General features: G+C 38.0%; 1 protein-coding gene across 1 annotated transcript in view; it reads right to left on the bottom strand.

The window, feature by feature from the left end:
- TTC27 (tetratricopeptide repeat domain 27) overlaps positions 1-21,929 on the bottom strand; it is a 141,702-nt gene that overhangs the window by 11,568 nt on the left and 108,205 nt on the right. The window contains exons 14-16 of the mRNA XM_090281120.1: positions 19,667-19,765; positions 14,423-14,475; positions 10,006-10,171 (exon numbers count right to left, since the gene is read on the bottom strand). Coding sequence (XP_090137246.1) covers positions 10,006-10,171; positions 14,423-14,475; positions 19,667-19,765 — 318 coding nt within the window. The remainder of the gene's footprint in view (positions 1-10,005; positions 10,172-14,422; positions 14,476-19,666; positions 19,766-21,929) is intronic.

Raw genomic sequence — 21,929 nt, 5'->3', positions numbered from 1 at the left:
CTAATGAAAAAGAAAAAGAAAATCCCCAAGCACTACTAACATTACAATTAATTCCTTTCTAATTTTTTTACTATGTATAAATTTTTTTAACATAATACTATGTAACCTGTTTTAGCTTACCTTTTTCACTTAACATTATATCATAGAATTTTTCATGTTTTCATATAAAATAGATTATTTTAATAGGTTCAAAATATTCCACTGGGTTAATAGACCACAATCTGTTTAACAATTTCCCTGCAATTAGATAGTTAGGCTATTTCCATGTGCTATCACTGTTACTAGTAGTATTACAAATAACACTCCAATGCATTTTTTGTGCCTAAAGATGTTTTTCACACTCAAGCTTTCCTTAGCTTGGAATAGTGATTTCAACCTTTTTCACCTCATGGCACACTTGAACTAATTACTAAAATTCTGTGGTACACTAAAAAAGACTTTTTTGCCAATCTGACAAAATATATATATATATATATATGTATAATTTTGATTCATTCACACCAGTTGGCTGTTGTCATTTTTTATTTGACAATCTAAGGCAGGGGTCTGCTATCCCTGGGCCGAGGACCAGTACTGGTCCCTGGCCTGTCAGGAACTGAGCCACCCAGCAGGAGGTGAGCAGTGGGTGAGCATCAAAGCTTCGCTTGTATTACTGCCTGAGCTCCACCTCCTGTCCGCCTCTCCCCCTCTCCGCCGCCCCCATCCGTGGAAAAACTGTCTTCTACGAAACCAGTCCCTGGTGCCAAAAAGGCTGGGGACCGCTGATCTAAGGGAAAAGAGGTCAGTGTCCCTGACTGAACAGTCGGGTACTGCATGTTTTAAAAATTCTTCAGCACACCAGTTAAAAATTGCTAGGTCAGAATACCAGGGACAGGATTATGGAATCAAGGGAATAAACATTTTAAAACTCTAGAGGTAAGTTAGATACTTTCTAAAAAAACTAAATCAAATTAGATGTCCATCAGTCATATATGAAAATGTGTCATCTCGCTGCTTATTACCAGCACTGGGTATATTATTATGTTTTAAAATCTCTGATATTTTGTTCTACTAATGGTATATGCAGTTATTATTCTAAATTTCATTTCTTTTATTATTAGTGAATTAAAATCTCCTTCCAAATGTTAACTGAGCAAAGATCTTTCCTTTTTAAGATATTTTTTTCTTAATTTGTATTGAGCTCATTTTTCCCCAATGTCAAAAGCTTTATTATTAATCTTCATTATAAAGATTACATGACACACAAGCTGATGGGAAAATATTATTGAATGCATTTATCTGCTGCTCTAGTTTTTGAAGTTCTCAGCGTTTTCAAACTGTGATGGACTAACATGTCACTCGCTGCTTTTTCTGAACCCCAATTCTGTACATTGCTTGAAAAAAGAGAAAGTTGATGGAGCTGAGAAAGTAACAGTAAACTCGTGGGAAACCCTGGGGACACAGAAAACTGGCTGGGTCCAGTGTGGTGGAGAACGGTGGCCCCGGGTGGAAAAGTGCTACGGATGGGCCGAGAAAAGCTTTCCGGTTGTGCCGCTTTCCTCCCGCACACCCTGCTGGCCCAGTGCGAGCCGTCAGGGCAGAGGCCTGACTGGGTAGGAAGCAGGCAGCAATAGATCCAGGAGGCCTGGCTGCCCCCAGAGAGCGGCCTCCTAGCTCTCCCCCACATGTTGAGGTGGGGTGACTACTAGGACAGACGGACAGTGGAAGAGTGGTGCCTGGAGGCAATAAGGGGGTGTCCTGAGGAGCAGGACCACTTGGTGGTGCTGGGAGGGGGCAGTGGCAAAGTATGTCCAAGGGGTGAGATCCCCCTATGGCCCAAACTCACCAGGAAGGGCACAAGGTAGGTCCTGAACTTGCTTTAGCCCCTCCCACCAAGCACATATCACCAAAGCAGCCAATATCCCCGGGGAGTATGAGCCAACAGGGATAAAACTGCAGAAAGTACAACCACAATGCAATAAACAAACTGAAAAAAGAATTAAAGGGTCATGTGGAGGGAAACTTTTAACTTGTCTTACAGATCTTCCAGAAGATAAAAGGGAAAAACCAAAGGAATGGTGAGCTCCCCTGGGCAGCAGTATCTATGGGGGAGAAACAGGGTGAGGACTGAGCCCGGAGCCGGGTCACGGGGAACGAAGGGGAGGAGGACTCCATAAAGGAAAAAAGGAAGCCGCAGCGGGCAAGGCAGGAGTGTGAAGTCCTGGGAGCCAAGTGAGGAAAGTGTTTCAGGAAGGCAGGCAAGGTCAGTTGTGTTCAACATTGCCAAGAGGCTGAGAACCCTAAGGACTGACAACTGCCGCTGGACGTGGGGACATAAACCTTGATGACAGCGTGTTAAGTAGACTGGTGGAGCTGAGCCTAAATGGCAGGACTTCCAAAGAGGAGGGAGCCAAGGAAGTGGCCACGTATGGGGAGATGCTGCTGCTGCCGAGTCTGCGCCAAAGAGCAGCAGGCAAATGGGGAGGCGACGCAGAGGGACATGAACGCGCACTAAGTATTCACGTGCAATAGACAAATGCATTCAGTGATACTGTCCCATCTGTAATATAACACAAGTCACAGAGGTAAATTTTAATCCAGAGTGATTATAACAGAAGGGCTACTTGCCTTTTAATCTGAAAAGATGGTTCTTTTAATCTGTTTATTTTCTTGGGGTTACAGACACCTAAATGGATCAAATAAGGGTTTTGAACCCTTTTCCAGAACATGCACATATCCACATACACAATTTTTTTCATGGTATTTCAGATAATATCAAAATCTCCTGAAGCCTCATAATAGAACCTTTTTAAAGATCTCAATTTCTCCATCATGGCCTGGGATTCCAGTCTTATCTTTTAATATTACTTATGACTAAGTAAGTTTCTATCTTTGAAAAGCTTTATTCATTTTTCTATCAATTCCCTCCCTGTTCTTACTATCTCTTCTCTCACTTCCAGATGTTAAAACACCGGGTGCTGGTTTGCTAAAGGCATGACCAACCAGCCAAGGTCTCCGGTCCCTTGGTGTATCTCTGTGCACGCTGCCAATACAGCTACCAATGAGGTGTGTGTTGGATCCAACTTTACCAATCCCAATATTCTCAAAGTCACTGCTTTCTCCCTGAAAAGAAGCATGGCAGTTGTGGTGAGTCAAATAGTGTCCCCCTACAATTCAAGCCCATATTGAACCTCAGAATGTGTCCTTATGTGGAAATAGAGTCTTTGTAAATATAATTAGATAAGCTGAGGTCATGTAGATTAGGTGGGCCCTAAAGCCAATGACTAATGTTCTTAAATGAAGAGGAGAGGACACACAAAGACATAGTGAAGGAGGTAAGAAGTGGGTGAAGGGGAAGGCAGAGACAGTGATGCTGCCACAAGCCAAGGAATGTCAGGAACCACCAGAAGCGAGAAGACACCTTCAGAGCAAGGAATGCCCAGCAAACATCTTGTTTTCAGAGTCTCGGCCCCAGAACTGAATGGAGAGAATACATTTCTGTTGTTTGAAGACACCAAGTTTGTAGTAATTTGTTACAGTAGCTCCAAGAAACTAAGTATTGGGTTGGCCAAAAAGTCCATTTATTTAGTTTTTCTGTAAAAGATACATTTTTCATTTTCACCAATAACTTCATTGATTAGGATATTTTGAGTATGTCGGCTAACTTTTGCATTGTATAACATTGATTGTTCTTAATTAAATGCCCTGATTTGATCGCTGTCAATTTCAACTGGTCTACCCAACTATGGAGTCCAGTGAGAAATCTCCAGCACAAAACTTCACAAACCACCTTTGAAACATTTGCTCAGTCACAGCGTCTTCTCCATACACTGCACAAATCTTTGTCGCGTTTCAGTTGCATTTTTACCTTTCCTGAAATAATAAAGCATAATATGTTGCAAATGTTGCATGTTTTCATCTTCAATATTAAAACAGCTAAACAAAAATCCAATTTTGATAAGATTTTTAAAATGCACGCTGATATGACAGTTGTCACAATATAATGTAACGAAATTGTTTTGAATGAAGCTAAAGACAGCTAAGTGCTACTAGAGCCATTTATGGAAAAAAACCAACGAGTCCTTTGGCCGACCCAATATCATCATCCCCACTTTATGAGAGTAAAGAAAAAGTGGCTGGCAGAGGTAACTCACCCAGGTCACACAGCTGGGGACTGGCAGAGGTAGGCAATAAGCCAGGCTGTCTAACCCCAGAATCTGTGCTCTTACCGACAACATAATTCTGCTTTTCAAGGCATTTTAATTTAAATATTTTATCCACTTGTGTTTATTTTAAGGAGTGATGCAGAGCTTCAGTTTGTGGTCCCAAATGCTTGACCAACTATTCCAATGCATACTGAATACTCTAATTTTATCCCACAGATTTAAATGCCATCCTCATCATATATTGAATTCTCACTCTTACTTGAGTCTGCTTCTGAATTCTTTATTCTGTCCCATTTTATTCCTGTGGCAGATGTGAACTCTTTATATAACAAGGATATTATATGATTTTTATCTTGCAATTTGTTACAAAATTTTTGTCACATATTTTTTAATGAAGTCATAAAAATTCCTGTAAGCTTTCTTTTCTTGTTTCAAAGTTTAGAAAATTTGTTAAGTATCCACTTTTATTCCTAATTTTTCTACGATGAAAAAATATTTAGCATATATTTAGTCCATTTGGAATTCATTTTGTAGACCGTAAAATAATTTAAGTATAGTTTTTGAGCCTGGATGCTTAGAGGGACTTCATTTTCATCAGTATAAACAGCTCTGTAGTCCCTCACATCTTGCCTAAAGCAATGTCACACGACTGATTCCCTGTAATGACTTCTAAACCCCTAGCCTGCACCTCTAACTCACTGCAGTGATACAGAACCCCTGTTTCGTTCTCTGTCGAAGCCCGCCTCTCGCCTCCATCACAGACCACACTTGTGGGACGGATGCAGCCCGCAGAGGAGGATGGTGTGGAACCACCACTGGCCCCCGAAGAGCCGACGTTTCCTCACACGGAGGAGAAGCAATTCTAACAGAAACACTGAAGAGTCTCTACAGAGAGAAAGAGTGACTATCCTCTTCGCCAACACAAACCTTAAGTCCTTGGCCAAGTCTCACCGAAAGCTTGGCCAAAAGCACAGGTGCTGGCCCTTGAATCCCGGAGGTCTTCGAAACAGGAAGGAATCGGGTTGCCTTAGGTCCAGTTACAAAACCGTCCAGGAGGGCTCCAGGCCAGGAACGGGGCCGTTTCCCGCTCCCAGTCTGGCTAACACCCTGCTCCACTTGGACGTCTCCAAAGAACTCGCCGTTTCCTGGGCTGATAACCCTGACCTGTGGCTTCCCAAACCTCGGTTATCAGTGAGGTAAGCAGTTTAACATTTTCTTTATGTAATTCTTCATGAAAAAAAAAGCTTAGTATGTTGAAAAAGCACGCACAGGCTTTCCGTTAAAGAGGCCAGACTCCAAACTTTAAGTCGTGACTTCACTACTAGTTAGCTGTGAAGCATTAGCCCTATCAGTTCTCCTTGCTGAGCCTCAGATACTTCAGCAGTCAATGGAGATAGTACCTATATCACAGAGATGTAATTTATATAAAATATACCCCTCTCTCCCCTCCTCTCTTTCAGGTGATGCTCAGCCACCACTTGTCCTAGGACTTCCGTTTGGTTGGCCCCACATCCATGCCACCTCCCGACGTCCCCAAAGGAAACCCCAAAGAAAATGCCACACAACATCCATATAAAAGAATAGATAGCACAGAGTTCTATTTAGATGTCATTCCAGAAAAAGTAACATCAAACTGTGGTGACAGAAATCAGCCAGTAGCTGCCTGGCTGAGGGGGCAGGGCGGTGGCTGGCTGGGAAGGGGCACACAGTGACAGCGCTCCCTATCTGTTCCGGGGAGTGGTTACATAAGAACATATGCTGGTCAAAGCACATCAAACTCACACTTAAGATCTGTGCATTTTATTATATATAATTGATATATATACAATTTATTATATATAACTTATATACCAATTTGGAAAAAAAACTTATAGTTCACATGTACATATTAATATGGGAAAATGTGCTTTTTCACATAAAGCTTCCCACAGACTTGGACTCAACACAAAGAAGAACACAGGCATCAGGCATGCCTAAATGGGATTACTAGCTTCAATTCCTACCAGCTACATGGCTGGCCCAGTTATATAACCTTCCTGGGTTATATAACTGCAAAAGGAGGAGTACAGTAGTCCCTCTCTATATCGCGCGGTTCACTTATTGCGGCCTCAATGTATCTTGGGATTTTTAAAAATGTTATATTTAATTATTTATCATGGATTTTTCGCTATCTCGTGGGATTTTGCAGTACTGTATACATATATTGTTAAGTTACGTAGGTTTAAGAGTGTAGAATATATTTAAGAACACAAGTAGTGTTTATAAAAGTGTGGGAAAAGTTAATAAGGGACTGGGACTGATTTATAAGTGTGTGGGAAGGGTTTATAAAGCCTTAAAATATATATAAATACTAAAATAAATGTAACGTTCCTACTTCGTGGATTTTCACTCTCGCGGGGTGGGGGGGGTATGTCTAGAATGTAATACCCGTGATAAGTGAGGGAATACTCTATTTAGTATCCTCCTCAAATATTGCATATCCTGTAAAAGGCTACCCATAGGAACAGGGTAAGCACTCAATATATGTTAATCCTCTTCCCTTCTCTTCCACTTATAAATAGCAAATGGGGCATAATAAATGCAAAATTTAAGTCATTTTCCCAAAATGCTAGGTTATCAAAGAAGGAGGAGGAAGAGTGGAAGGAGGATGGAAGGTAGGGGTGTGGGGGGAGAGGAGAAGAACAAATAAACATTCCTGAGGAAAGAAGCAGGAATATAGATAAAAGACTGTTAGGATATTCATGGCATTATTTACAATAGCAGAAAACTGGAAAATTGAACAGGGACTAATTATGCAGGAACATGAAAATTAGTTTTATGATAGATTAATAAAAATATGTATAATCCAGATATGAGTATACATATGAACAATCATAGAAAAGTATTCCTGACATTCTAATCTATGCATCAGTCAAAATGAAAACAGAGAGAAAAGGCAGGAAACGGAAAAGGTAGTATATCCATTCATTCTTATTACAAACAGTGAAAAAAGAATAATTGTAGCTAATTTGCCCTGTGTCTAATAAAATGAGTGTGAATTTATACACACATACACAAAAAAATTAAAATGATAACAATCACATCTATACAGAAGTAGAGAAAAAATAAAGAGAGAATTTTAAAGCAAATTAAAATAGAATGGGGTCAGGCCCTGGCAAGGTGCTCAGTTGGTTAAGGGTGTTGTCCCAATACACCAAGGTCATGGGTTCGATTCCCAGTTAGGGCACATACAAGAATCAACCAATGACTGCATAAGTAAGTGAAGCAACAAATCCATGTTTCTCTTTCTCTTCCTCATTCTCTCTAAAATCAATTAGTAATTTTTTAAAAAATAGAATGGGGTCAGGTAGTGTCTAACATAAGATTATTAGAATTTTTTTTTGGAAGACACCTGTTGTTGAATGTTACAGAATCAAATTAAGTTAATTTTTTTTTTAGCCAAGACAAAAATATTTCAGACAATCAATCAACTGTCTCGGTGTACATTGACTAGTTATCAGAAACATGCAATGAAGCTAAATATGACTGAGCCCATCACTAGCCATCAGGATGTCCCTTCAGTGCCAATTTCACCAGTACGGAGCATCTGCCTACACCTGCCGGAGACTAAACATTACCATCAGCACTCTATGACACTTCTAAAGAAAGCTATTAACCGGGCCTAATGTAAACTGAAAATTAGCTACCTGTGGCTCTTTCTCCAACTGAATACCTGCAAGCTCTCTATCATAAGGGGCTAAAGATCATAATTTGACCTGAGAAAAGTTACTGATTATCTAGTCCTTATGCTCTCATTTCCCCAAAACCAAATATAAAGAATTAAGCTGATGGCCATAACACCGTGATAGCACATTATGCGTCTCTAAGTGCTGTTTATAAGGGATACTTCTCATAGCAGGCCCAGTTCCAGTGCTCCTTCGAGTGAAGTGGGGTTGCAGGAGGAAGCCTCAAGAATCTAAATGCCACCCTTGAGTGTTTCTAAAAATACTAAACTGTCACAGAAACTAATTTCAAACTCATCAAAGTATTCATGCTCAGATGAATACTACTATACAAATGAAGGTTTGTTTCATATCCTGAGTTTGAGGAATAAAGAAAGAATTAGAGGAAAAGAGATTCAAGCAATAATTAGCTAGCCCTGAATTTAAACTAAGTCCTAATCATTTTCTCTAGGAAACAATTAAATTTTCACTTAAGTTCAGAATGATTTAAGACTTATTTTTCTTTTATGAAAAGTGCTCCAAATGCATCTCTATGCATTCAGTACTGAAGCTGGGTAAATTTTTAAAAATGTAATGTTATACTATATAATCATTCTTTACACTTAAATTAAGCTTTGCTTCCTTATTAGTTCTTCATTAAAAAATTAAGAAAAATATCTTCTTACTCCAAAATGAATTATATTGACTGAGAATTTCCCAGAATTCCTTAGAATAAATACCATCATTTGAGTTCCTTTATTGTCTTAGAGAAGGCTACTGAAAGATTTCTAAGCATGTGTTCTTATAATGCCAATGAATTTGATTAGGCCTATAGCATGCCAAATCAACAACTGGAAGTTTTATCATTAGAATCGACCTACTATGCAGAGCTTATCTTTGCTGGAGCTATCCCCTTTGCCAAGGGGCTACGTGTAGAAGAGAAAGAAGCATGTCAATGGAGAATTTCAGCTCTGGGAATACGACAGGTACTAGACTGCCAGAGGACTGTGCCCATTACAGTTGCTAGGGTTCCTATTTCTCCAGGATGTAAAACTACTATGCCTCCATTCATGTTTTACTTGATCTTTACTATATATAATTCAAGGTCCTTCTTTCTATAACAGATGGTCAATATACAATATTTAGAAAGGACAAAAAATAAGAAAAAGAAAAGTAACTGAAGGTGCCACCACAGCTCCTGTAAGTAGGTATACCCTGTATGGTGCTACTTGAAGCCACAGATCTTTCAAGTGATTGCCGAGAACCTAAGCCATAAAGTAACTTGGCCAATTATGTCGCTGCATTTGCAAGACCAAACATGCACAGGTCAAGGACCAGGAGTACAAGACAGGGCCCAGACAGGTAAATTTTGAAATATTTCAAGTACAGATACTAAGTCATAACAGTAGTGAGGTATTATCACATATTAGGTGTTATTTGTTTTTTCATAATTCCAAATTCACAATTTTAAATAGAATATGTTCATTATTGCAAATAAAGTGTTATACTTCCAAGCCCCCTTACTTTGTAACCAATTACCTCTTGCACATCTTGTCTTTGTATACTGTCTTCGAGCACAGTTGAACCCACAAGGTCTTGTATATTTAATCCTACTGGATTAAACACAGGGGCTTCAAGTCTCCTATATTTTTTAAAAGGATATAGAATTTCTTGTACTGTGTTAAGAGTTAACCAGTTATGACTTCATATTACCAAGAAGAGGACCAGCTCATTAAATATTGCAAAGAAAATGTTTGTCTTCATTTCTATATTGTTCAAATAGTCTGAAGGTATGTAGTAAATACTTACTCAATGAGTAAATAAATGAGTGCGGGATTCACTCCAGCTATTGCACTGATACAAGCAAAGTAATAAGTAACACAAACATCACTCTATTTAGTTTCTGCAGGGTGACTACATATGTAAACCAAACATCAGATATTCACAACTGAGTCATAGTAATATTAATCTATGATTACACATACATTGGAATGCCAGAATTAATATGTCACAGAATATTTGACTACAGAAAAAACACTTTTTTATATATTAATGTGTTTAATAAAATTTCCTGTTTATAATCAAGGAAACAATTTATATCCTTTAATCAAATACTGATACCAAACATGAACAGAAATAACAAAATATTAATAACCTACCTGAACATCTTTGTATTTTTCTCTTAAGTCCAAGAGCCGGTGATAAGCTTTAATGGCTTCTGAAAATTCCCCAATATCGGTGCTAGTAAGAATGTAGTTTTCCCAGATCTGCCAGTGTTCATAGTTGCACTTGAGGGCTTCTTGTAAAGTTCTAAAAGCTTTTACTCTATTGAAGTTCAAAGTTGAAAGAGAACAATATTAATAAGTATAGCTAAATAAGCCACAGCTAAGTCTGTAAAATACTGATGCGAACTATCTCTTAGGCCTTCATGTTAATAAATAGAATTAGAGACCCAAACAACCCAAAATCACCTCAAATTGCCCTACAATTTAAAAAAAATTTAAAAGAAGCAGGAAATTACAAAACAAAAATAGGTAGAAATAAAACAAGAATAGGGAGATGTGAATAAGAAAGAACTAGAAATTTGGGGATTGGAAGAGACATTAGAACAACACAAGAAAACCTCAATAGGACAAAAACCAGATGCATACAGTCAAAGAGAGAACAGGTGAACTAGAAGTTAATAGTGAGGAATTCACACAGAATTCAGAATTAAAAACAAAAGAGTAATAAAGAAACAGAGAATAAAATGAGAGGCAAGTCTCAAATGTACATCTGACAGACATTCTAGAGTTAACAAATACAATGGCAAGACACTACATTTGAAAAGAAAAAGGTAAGCATTTTCCAGAACTGAACAAAGATCTAAATTCTATGCTTAAAAGTATATTCTGCACACTGAGTATTATAGAGATAAACTAACACCTAGACATACTGTGTGAAATTGCAGAACATAAAGTCAATCCTAAAACCTACAAAATAATGATAATTAAAGAACAGTGGATATATAAAGAGCAACAAAAGATGGGAGAAGAACTAGAATACGACCTTTGAAGAGCTGAATGAAAATAATTGTCAGCCTAAAATTTTACAACCAGCTAAACATACTACTCAAGAGTAAGTGCAAAATCAAACATTTTCAGATATACAGAGACTAAGAAAGTTTACCTCCTACTGCCTCTAATTTAAAAGAACTACTACAGGATTCCCCTCTTACAAAAATAAAAGGGAATTCAAAGAGAAAGGAAGGAATACAAGAAATGATTGATGCTGATAACAGATACTGATTAAATGTCAGTAAATTTTAATAATTACTGAAAACAAAAATTATTGAGTTGTGTTAAAAAAAGTAAAACTAAGAGCATATAGACCCTATTATCTGCAATTAAATAAGAAATCAACAGTCAATAGATAGTTTAAAAATTATGTTCCTGGAAACTATCAGGGGAGTAAATGGTAATGGAAAAGAAAATATAATAAAGACTTTTAAAAATGCACTCCTAAAAAAAAACAAAAAAAAAAACCAGTGGGGTGGGGGGAAGAAATTAACATTAGAAATTACAAAATATATGGAAATTAATGTAAGTACTATATACCACCATATGCAGGCAACAGCTGAAGCAGTATTCAGTGGGAAATTTATGGTCTTATATGCATCAATTACAAGATATGAAAGATGGAAAATAAATGTGTCAAAACATTCAATTTAATTTGATATAAGAAGAACACCAAATAAATTTAAGAAACAAGAAACTAGAATAAGGACACAAAATAATAATAAAGAATACAACAATCAACTAAACCAAAAGCAAGGTCTTTGAAAATAACTCATGAAATAGAAAAACATCTAACTAAATTCCATTTAGAGTTAATAAAAATGGCGCATGTAAGATTAGTAATTTTTTAGAAATCGCAGGAGAGCACTATGGGCAAATTATACAAAATGAGCTAAAGAAATACAAGCCAGATAAATCAGTAAAAATTAAAGCTAGGATACGTAGTTTTACAGCCAAGGTTTACCAAACCACCACGACATCCTTGTCTTACACCAGCCACTTCAGAAAATAGAGAAAAACTACTAAAAACTTATTGACCAGGAAGTCAACAGAAATTCATGTCACCTGTTCTAAACATTAAACATCTCAGTAAACAAAAGGATTCTTAATGCTTTACTCTACTGGCTGGACAAAGACTATAATTCCTTTACAGATCATAAATGTTTTACTGGACAATTACAGCAACCTTTCTCAAATGTATGCTGTCAATCTACCTTTCCAATGGCCATTTTGAGTTGGCTAACCCAAGACTACAAGATCCACCTTCCTTTTACTGCTGAGCCTCAGACCATTTCACTAAGATCTCTTCTCCTTGCTGACTTCAAGGCAAATTTTGAAGGGGATGATCGTGGTTCTTCTGGCCATCCCAGGCCGAAGATCTGAGAGTCATCCCCTTAAGCATTTGGAAAGAAGTGTGTCCATGTCATCGGTAGGTTTCCCCAAGAGTCACTGGACATGAAAATCATTTGATCATTCTCTAATATATCCATGGTATAGATCAAAATAACTTCCTTACAATTAAGTACTTTCAGTCTTTTCATAATGGCCAATTCATTACAGTTTAGTTTTTTAGTCTCTACATTAAACACTTCACCTTAACTTGTTATGAAATGTACTGATTTATTTATCCCTTGGACCAACATCCTTTATAGATAAAAATGAAAGTACACTTAGTCTAACACTACTTCAAATTCAGCCATAAATTGTTTTTATTGGATTTTTTTCTTCTTTTTCCCTTTCTCTATTCCTCTCTGTGCCCACTCCCATGTAACAGCAACTACCTTCAATAGTCGTGGACTGACTCCTCAGTCTTCCCATCTGCCTAGGAGGTGGGGATGAAGTTAAAAAGTCACTTTAATGCATGGATAGAATTCTTTTGAGAGGAGCAGTAGTAATTTACCTGAGTCAAAAATTAGCTCTGCCCAGAACAGCAGCTAAGAAAGGAAAGAATAAAAAGCTGGGAATAAAGGAGTGATTTACCTCTTGATCTTACAACCCCACTTTTACACAGAAACCTATTCATGGAGCTGCATGAAGACAAGAAAGCATCAAAAAGAAGTTGGGGAACAATGTGAAAAAATCCCTAAGAAAGAAAGCAGAATTCTTAGAATTAGTGGGCTTGAAGACAAAGTTGGGTATCAGGAGACTCACAACATACAAAATTATCAGGGATACTAGAAAAAACCCACTGAGGTCATTCTACAACTATGACAGGGATTTCCCTCGCCCTTGCTTTCCATCAAAAGGGTCTCTAGTGGGTTTCAACACAATCAGTTGCAATCAAGAACACAATATTATTTTCTGAAGAGAATGGTAGAACAAACAGTACTTTATTTGTGTAGACTGTCATCCAAGAGCAGCAGAAGCATTTCATGATCTCAACGCAATGTGGATTTAATGGTATCTTTACAAATATCTTGTGAATCCACAAAGAAAAATTAAATTAAGTTTGAAAATAAGGCCAAATGAAAACAGAAATATATCCATCCTTTAATTCGTTTACTAAAACTCTGGTAACAGCAATCCTTGTCTCTGCTCTTTCCTTTGCTTCCTGTAGCCAGTCCATAAGTCCATCTGGTTGTCCCCTTTATAAACTGGCATATGAACCCTTCTTTTTCCAGTCGAGTTATCTCCTGCCTGGATTGTTGCAACAGCTGTCTCCTAACTGGTTTCCCAGCCCCTGTTTCCTCTCCAGTCTGCCTCACACACTGCCACCAGATAAATCTTCCCCAAAGTTTCTTTCTTCATGAAATTACCTCCAGTGAAATCTTGGCTTCCTATTTTGAACAGAATAGTCTCAACTTGTTAGTCAGATAACCAGAGCCTACTGACTGCAAATGACCTTTTTAACCTCACCACTCACTGTAGACCTCACTAAAGTCTCTAGCTGGATTCTTTTACTTCCTATCTCCTATGGTGCTGCGTTCACTCCTGTCACTCTGCATTTGATCAAATTCCCTTCGCCTGAAAGGATTTCCCCTGTGCTCTCTATCCTGTTCTTCAAATCTGAGCTTGATTCCAATATTTTCTCAGGAGCATTTCTGATTCTCTCTTCTGAGGTGTCTGGTACAGGGTAAGTGTTCTACGAATTTCACCCACTAAGATACAGCCCTCTTTGTATTTCCACTTAATATTTACAACACACTACCAATATTGTTAATCAATTATAAATAATATGGCATATATATTTTAAACCTACAGTCTCCAAAGACACTGGTTCATATTTCTATTTTTCAATAATGTCAAGTTCACAGGAAGCCATCAATAAGAAGCTATTGATTGAGTTGACCAACTGAAAGGCATGCTTGCTTTTATCATGTAATAAAATTTAGGATGCTAAACTTCAATAGCATATAAAGATTTCAAATAATATTTCTTACTTTATTACATATTAAATATGTTCAAGAAATAAGTACATTTAAAAGTCAAATGCCTATACAGCACAATGTTTTAGTATTCAGTTCAAGAAAATCTCTTTATTTTAGAAGCAAAGTTCTTCATATTTGTTTGATGTACTTACTTTTGTTTTAATCGGATATAGGATGTTGATAAATTGTTCCAAGCTTCAGCATTCTGAAATAACAAGAGAACCCAGTTATAGACTATTCTCATTTAGGTAAAATAATTGCTACAACCAAAAATATAATACATTTTCCTAGTCTAAGATGTGCTCTTTACAATCACGAATTTCACTAAGGTATATTTAAAGGTATATGAAAAAATTAAATAAATGTAACTTTTATAATTTAGCATGAAAAAGGCACAAAAATAGTCAACAAATTGACATAACTGTCACAGCACTAACTTGGAATTTAGTTAAAGATAAAAAGAGAATCTTAAAAGCAGGAAGAAAAAGCAGATAGTTACCTATAGGGCAGTTCCCACAAGACTATCAGCTGATTTATCAAAAGAAACTCTGCAGGCTAGAAGGGATTGGCAAGAAATATTGAAAGTCATGAAAAGCAGGGACCTACAGCCAAGATTGCTTTACCCAGCAAAGCTGTCATTTAGAATTGAAGGGCAGATAAAGAGCTTTCCAGACCAAAAAAAAAAAAAAAAAAAACTAAAATAGTTCATCACCACCAAACCGTTACTATATTAAATGTTAAAGGGATTTGCTTTTTAAAAAGGTCACAATTATGAACAATTAAACGGTAATAAATACATATCTATCAACAACTGAATCTAGGGAACAAACTAAGCAAACAAGAACAGAAATAGAATCATGGATATTGAGAGTATTTTTATGGTTGCTGGATGAGATGGGGATGTGGGGGAATGGGTGAAGAGGTGAAGGGATTAAGAAGTACAAATAAGACTTCCGGCCAAGACGGAGGCGTAGACAGACACAATGCATCTCGCTCCACAACTAAGAAGGAATACAACTACCTCAAAACTAGAAACAACCAAAAGTTCCAGAAAATCAAACTGCACGGAAATCCAGCAAACAAAGATATAAAGAAGAAATATTCATCCAGACAGGTAGGAGGGGCGGAGCCGGGGTGGAGAGGATGCGATGTGGTGGCGGCAGCAGTGGCAGCAGCGGCAGGCCAGCAGAAAGCCCAGTCACACGTTTTAAAAAGTCAGGAGGGACACCTGAGGAGCGTTCCCAGCTCCTCACTGGCCCTGGCAGCTCATGGTCCCCGCACCAGGGAAAATCAAGCCTTATTGCTTCTGACTGTGTTGACCAGTGGGGGTTGGGGTGGAGGCTAAAACTGCCGGTCTCAGCAGAGTCTGCTAGTTTAAAAGGCCCCCATGGTCCTAGAATGAATGCAGATCCCCCCACTCTGGGAATGATGGCCAGAGCAGCAGCTAGAGGGGTGCCAGTCCAGTGCAGAAGTGAGAGAGGTGCCTGGAAAAGGTGTGAGTGCTGGGCAGGAGGCACTGTTCCCTCTTGGACCCTTCCCCCACATACAGCACCACAACGTGGTGAAACAGGTCACCCTGCATTGACGAATCCCTAAGGCTCCGCCCCTTACAGCATAACAGGAGTGACAGCTCTACCTGGGATGCAGAGGCAAACACAGGAGCCTGTCAAGCTGAGGAGACAAGAGATGTATGACTCCAAAAAAGGAATAGATCAAGGTTCCAGTGTGAGAACTAAGCAACAAGGAGATAGCCAACCTAACAGATGAGGAGATAAACAAACACTGGTGATAAAGATGCTCACAGGCTTGACAGATATGCTTGAGTACGGCAAATGCATAAGAGAAGAAGTGAAAGCTATGCAAAGTGAAACGAAGGAAAATCCACACAAAACTAATGGTGAAGGGAAGGACACTGGGGTTCAAATCAATGGTTTGGAACATAAGGAAGAAAAAACCAGTCAACCAGTGCAGTATGAGGAAGCAAGAATTGAAAAAAATGAGGAAAACTTCCCAAATTTTGAGAAGGAGAGGGACATATAGGACCGGGAAGCATGGAGGGTCCTGGGTGAGCTGGACCCAGAGGGGACCACACCAGGACACACCAAGACTGAGATGCCAAAGGTGAAAGATAAAGACAGAGTCCTGGGGGCAGCAAGAGAGAGGCGGAGAGTTGCCTACATGGGGGTGCCTATAGGACTATCAGCTGATTTCTCAGAGGACACTTTGCAGGAAGGAAGGTACTGGCAAGCAGTATTCAATGTGATGAAAAGCAACCTACAACCAAGATTACTCTATCCAGCAAGGCTATCATTTGGAATGGAAGGGCAGACAAAGTGCTTCCCGGACAAGGTAAAGCTAAAGGAATTCATCATCGCCAAGCCATTACTATATGAAATGTCAAAGGGACTTACTTAAGAAAAAAAAGATCAAAACTATGAACTCTAAAATGACAACAAACTCACAACTATCAACAACTGAATCTAAAAAATAAAAACAAAATCCAACTAAGCAAACCAGAATAGGAACAGAATCACAGGTATGGGGATCATTTGGAGGTTTATCAGCTGGGAGGGGGAAGGGGGAGAAATGGGGAAATGGTGCAGGGACTAAGAAGCATAATCGGTTGGTGCAAAATAAACAGGAGGATATGAATGAAGAATATAGGAAAGGATGAAGGCAAAGAAGTTATATGCGTGATCCATGGACATGAACTAAGGCGGTGGGATTGCTGTATGGAAGGTGGGTACTGGGAAGAAAGGAGCAAGGGGGAAAAATTGGGACTACTGTAACAACATAATCAATAAAATATACTTAAAAAAAAAAAGAGAAATATGGCCCCAAAGAGGTAGCAGATCAAGGTTCCAGTGGGAGAACAAAGTGACGAGGAGATAGCCAACCTAAGAGATGCAGAGTTCAAAACATTGGTGGTAATGATGCTCACAGACTTGACAGACATAATTAAGTATGATAAATGCATATGGGAAGAAGTGAAGGCTATGCGCCAAGTGAAACAAACAAAGGAAAATCCACATGAAACCAATGGTGAAAGGAAGAAAGCCGGGGTTCAAATAAACAGCTTGGAACGTAAGGAAGAAATAAACAGTCAACCAGTACAGAATGAGGAAACAAGAACTGGAAAAAACAAGGAGAGGCTTAGGAACCTCTGGGACAACTTTAAATGTGCCAACATCCGAATCATGGAGGTGCCAGAAGGAGAAGAGGAAGAGCAAGAAATTGAAACTTATGTGAAAAAATAATGAAGGAAAACTTTCCTTATTTGGCAAAGGAAATAGACATACAAGTCCAGGAAGCACAGAGAATCTCAAACAAGCTAGACCCAAAGAGGAGCACACCAAGACACATCATACTTAAAATGCTAAATGTTAAAGATAAAGAGAGAATCTTAAAAGCAGCAAGAGAAAAGAAGAGTTACCTACAAAAGGGTGCCTATTAGACTATCAGCTGATTTCTCAAAAGAAACTTTGCAGGAAGAGGGGCTGGCAAAAAGTATTCCAAATGATGAAAAGCAAGGACCTACAACCAAGATGACTGTATCCAGCAAAACTATAATTTAGAATGGAAGGGCAGATAAAGTGCTTCCCAGACAAGGTAAAGCTAAAGGAATCCATAATCACCAAGCCATTATTATGTGACATGTTAAAGGGACTTATACAAGAAAAAGAAGATCAAAACTGTAAACATTAAAATGACAACAAACTGAGAACTATCAACAACTGAATCTAAAAAATAAAAGTTAAAAACAAACCAAGCAAACAACCAGAATAGGAACAGAATCGTGGGTATGGGGATTATTTAGAGCATTATCAGCTGGGAGGGGGCAAGGGGAGAAATGGGGAAATGGTACAGGGACTAAGAAGCATAATTGGTAGGAATAAAATAGACAGGGGGATGTTAAGAATAGTATAGAAAAGAGTAAAGGCAAAGAACATACAGGCACGACCCACGGACATGAACTAAGGGGGTTGGTATTGCCGGAGGGAAGATGGGTACTGGGTGGAGCGGAGCAGAGGGAAAAAAATTGGGACAACTATAACAGCATAATCAACAAAATATACTTAAAAAAAATAAAATAAAAGACTTCTCTCTAATCAAAAAAATATATATATATAAATAGGTGATTACAGAATAGCCATGCGGATATAAACTACAGTACAGGAAATGACCCATGGACATTAACAATGGTGTGGGGATTGCCTGAGTAGGTGTTATACTAGGAGGACTGGGACGAAGCGAAATTGGGACAACTGTAATAGCATAATTAATAAAATATAATTTAAAATAATTAAAAATAAAATAGTGCTTTAGAAAACACTAAGCCTGGCATTTCCTCAAAATTTTGAACATAAAGCTAACATATGACCCCTCTACTGGGTACACATATACCCAAGAGAAACAGAAACATGTACCCACACAAAAATGTGCCAATGAGTGTGCACAGCAGCATAACTAACAGCCCAAAAGTGGAAATAGTTCAAATGTTCATCAACTGATAAACGGATAAGTAACATATGATATGCCCACACAATGGAATATTACATGGCCATGAAAAAGAGTGAAGTACTCCTACAAGCAACAGGGATAAACTATAAAAACAATCTGAGTGAAAGAAGTTTGTCACAAAAGACCACGAAGTATATGGCTCTATTTATGTAAAATGTCCAGAAGAGGCAAATCTAGAGTGACAGAATGTACATTAGTTGTTACCTAGGGCTGGGAGTGGGGTTTACAGGGTTGGGGAGAAACGGGGAGTGACTACTCATGGGTACAGAGGTTTTCTTTTTATTATATTACAATGTTCTAAAATTGATTGTGGTGATGGTTACATAATTTTGAATATATGAAAAAAAATCATTGAATTATACACTTTAAATTGGATGAACTACAGTTATGTGAATTATTTACCATCTCAGTAAAACTGTTAAATATTAAAAGACTGTAACCTAAAAGAACTTCCTAGTAAACATAGGATACACGTTAGAGAATGACAAAACAATATGTGGTACTTTACTGTATACTTCAGCAAAGTCTGTTTTTAACTAAAAAACTTTTATCAAAATTATTTTCTAAGTGAAACCATGGATAACTTAGCTATTTTGAGAAGAAATTTATTTCTAGATTTATAAATCAAATACTTTAAGGTGTGACCTGTCAAAGGTGTACTTTCCTCCAACACAGAAGGAATTGGTGTTCTTTTTTGTAAACATAAAAGAATAGAAAATTTGAATTTTCTGGTGTTTTTTTCATTGTGATGAAAACACATGATATCTACTCTCTATACATCCTTATGAATTAGTTTTGAACTACAGCACAATTCAACTAACTTAGAGAATAGCAAACTAGAGCTGTAATAAAGAAAGAAGAGTAAAGGAACTCACATCGGGTTCCAGAGTCACACAACGCTGGAATGCCTTCGCTGAACCTCCATAGTCCTCCAAGGCCAAATAGGCACAGCCGAGAGAAAACCACACCCCGAGCTGCAAAGACCAAAAGTCAGTCATTCAAACACAGAGGCAGTTATAGGATGTAATCTGAACATTATTTACGATACTATCAACAAACAGTACTGTAAAAAACGCAGAGCTATAATACTTGCCTTAAATTTTATAAGGAATGTAAATGTATGGAAATTTACCGCACGGAAATGAATTTTTCCATGTAATTTTCAAAGCTGATATGATGCTGAAAGCATTTGCAATATCACTGCATATCTTTTGCAGAGCAAACTCCATGAATGAAATGTTTATAAGCCTTGAAGTTATAAGTGTGGGATTAATCTAACATTTTTTACTGAGCATCAACTATGTAAAAAGTATACAGAGTATCAGCAGACTCACAACTGATGAATGTGTATTACAAACTTGAGAAGAAAAATTTTTGTTTTCATCTTCAGCGAAGACCACACGTAGCCTTCCTGCCTACCTTCAAAGAGGCGCTAGCATGTACCTGCTTAGGCTTGCCTGAGAACAATATAGAAAAAGCAGGCTCCATCTCAGAGTGGAAAGCCGGATTTAAGTCAACAAGATTTGCAAACAGAGATTTAGGAAGCAGGTAAATTAGGAAGTAGCTATTGAAATTACAGAAGAAATCTTTACTTCACAGGATTTCCTTAAAATTGAATAGCCTCTATCAAACTGATAAAAATTCAATGAGATTAGTCAGAAATGCTGCTTTTACAGTCAAGTTTGCTTTCCTTGATACAGCCAGCAGTAGAATGCAGCGGACTTGCTCTCTGACTTCCAGGACAAAGGCAGTGGTTAAGACTCCAGGCTGGGAAAGGAAATGAGGTGCTTTGTTATCTGTCCTTAGCCTTCACAGAGGCAGAGCAGGAGGCTACCCCACCACCCCTCCTCCCCAGCAACACCCACAAAACTTGTTCCATATGGCTAGTTGAGGCCTGAAAGTTCTTTAAGCAGATAAAGATTTTTAGCTGGTAATTAGAGATAAAGCTTAGAAAGCAAACATCCTTGGGCAGTTTATAATACTTTGTCTTGAATTCACAAGAGGCTATAAATAACTGCCATCAGGAGTTTGCACAGAGAACAGATTTTGTTAGAGGGATAGTTGACAGGTGAAAAGGGGGTGGGAGTGTGTTTAGTAGGAGAAGGGAGAAGCAGAGGTACCAGTTTGAAACAACACTTTTTTTAAATCAAGGGACTTCCAGCAACTTAAAAACAAACTCATTACACTTTGCTTTCCTCTGGTTATTTAAAGAATCGAATGAGAACAGCTCCAATGCACCAAACCACACTCAAACAAGATCTCGAACTTTTAACGAAGTTGAAAGATTCAAAATCTGTGCATTTCAGCAGTTATAGGGTACACTTTCTTCTCACCATTCAACATCTCTGAAACAGATGCACCTTAATAAGCAATAGCTTGTCAGAGTTTCATTGGCAGCATTAAGGTGGCACTTAAAATAAATGTGCTCTTACAACTGAGGGCATCTTATAGCCAATGAATTATGGTATCAAATTTATTTGGAACAAGTTATACCTCATTCTGGGACTATATCAAAACCAATGAGAACTGCCCTCAGTGTTTTCAAAAGGCATGTGACCTCCTCACTTTCGGCACCAGCAAAGAACACACTCCCCACAAAACTATTTCACGTGTATTGTTATAAAAAAAAAACAACAAAAAACGGCTAATGTAAATCCAATATGTAAATAAAGAACATTATTTTTCAATCCACCTGAAAAGACAAAGGTTACAGATATCTAAAATTAGCAATTATCTTATAGCTCTATATGTTATAGTTGGTAATGAGGTTACTATTTAGCTCGAAGTTTCTGAAACAAGTCAATATTTTATAAACCTCATGAAAATAAATTTAAAAGAAATCAGGCAGATAATCCATTTTAAAGTTCTCTTTCTACTCGTGGTCATTTGCATTGTTGCTTTAACAATCTGCATTTGAAGAAACATTCTAGCATCACTAATTGCCAGTAGATTTATATCTAGTGTTTATAACATAGAACTAAAATGAAAGATGACTTTTGCACACACCCTAGTCTTTGAAATCATAAAATGGCTTTAAAACAAACTCTACGATCTTCATTTGTGGCTGGCTCGCTAAACCATCAATAATGTGTTCATGACTTGCTTCTCAATTGAAGGTCTCAGAATTTGGGGGACTAA

Source organism: Furipterus horrens, unplaced genomic scaffold, assembly GCF_987537825.1.
Source record: "Furipterus horrens unplaced genomic scaffold, mFurHor1.1.pri manual_scaffold_6, whole genome shotgun sequence".
Classification (NCBI taxonomy): domain Eukaryota; kingdom Metazoa; phylum Chordata; class Mammalia; order Chiroptera; family Furipteridae; genus Furipterus; species Furipterus horrens.
Note: the sequence above shows the minus strand (reverse complement) of the source record. Positions and strands in the feature narration are given on the sequence as shown.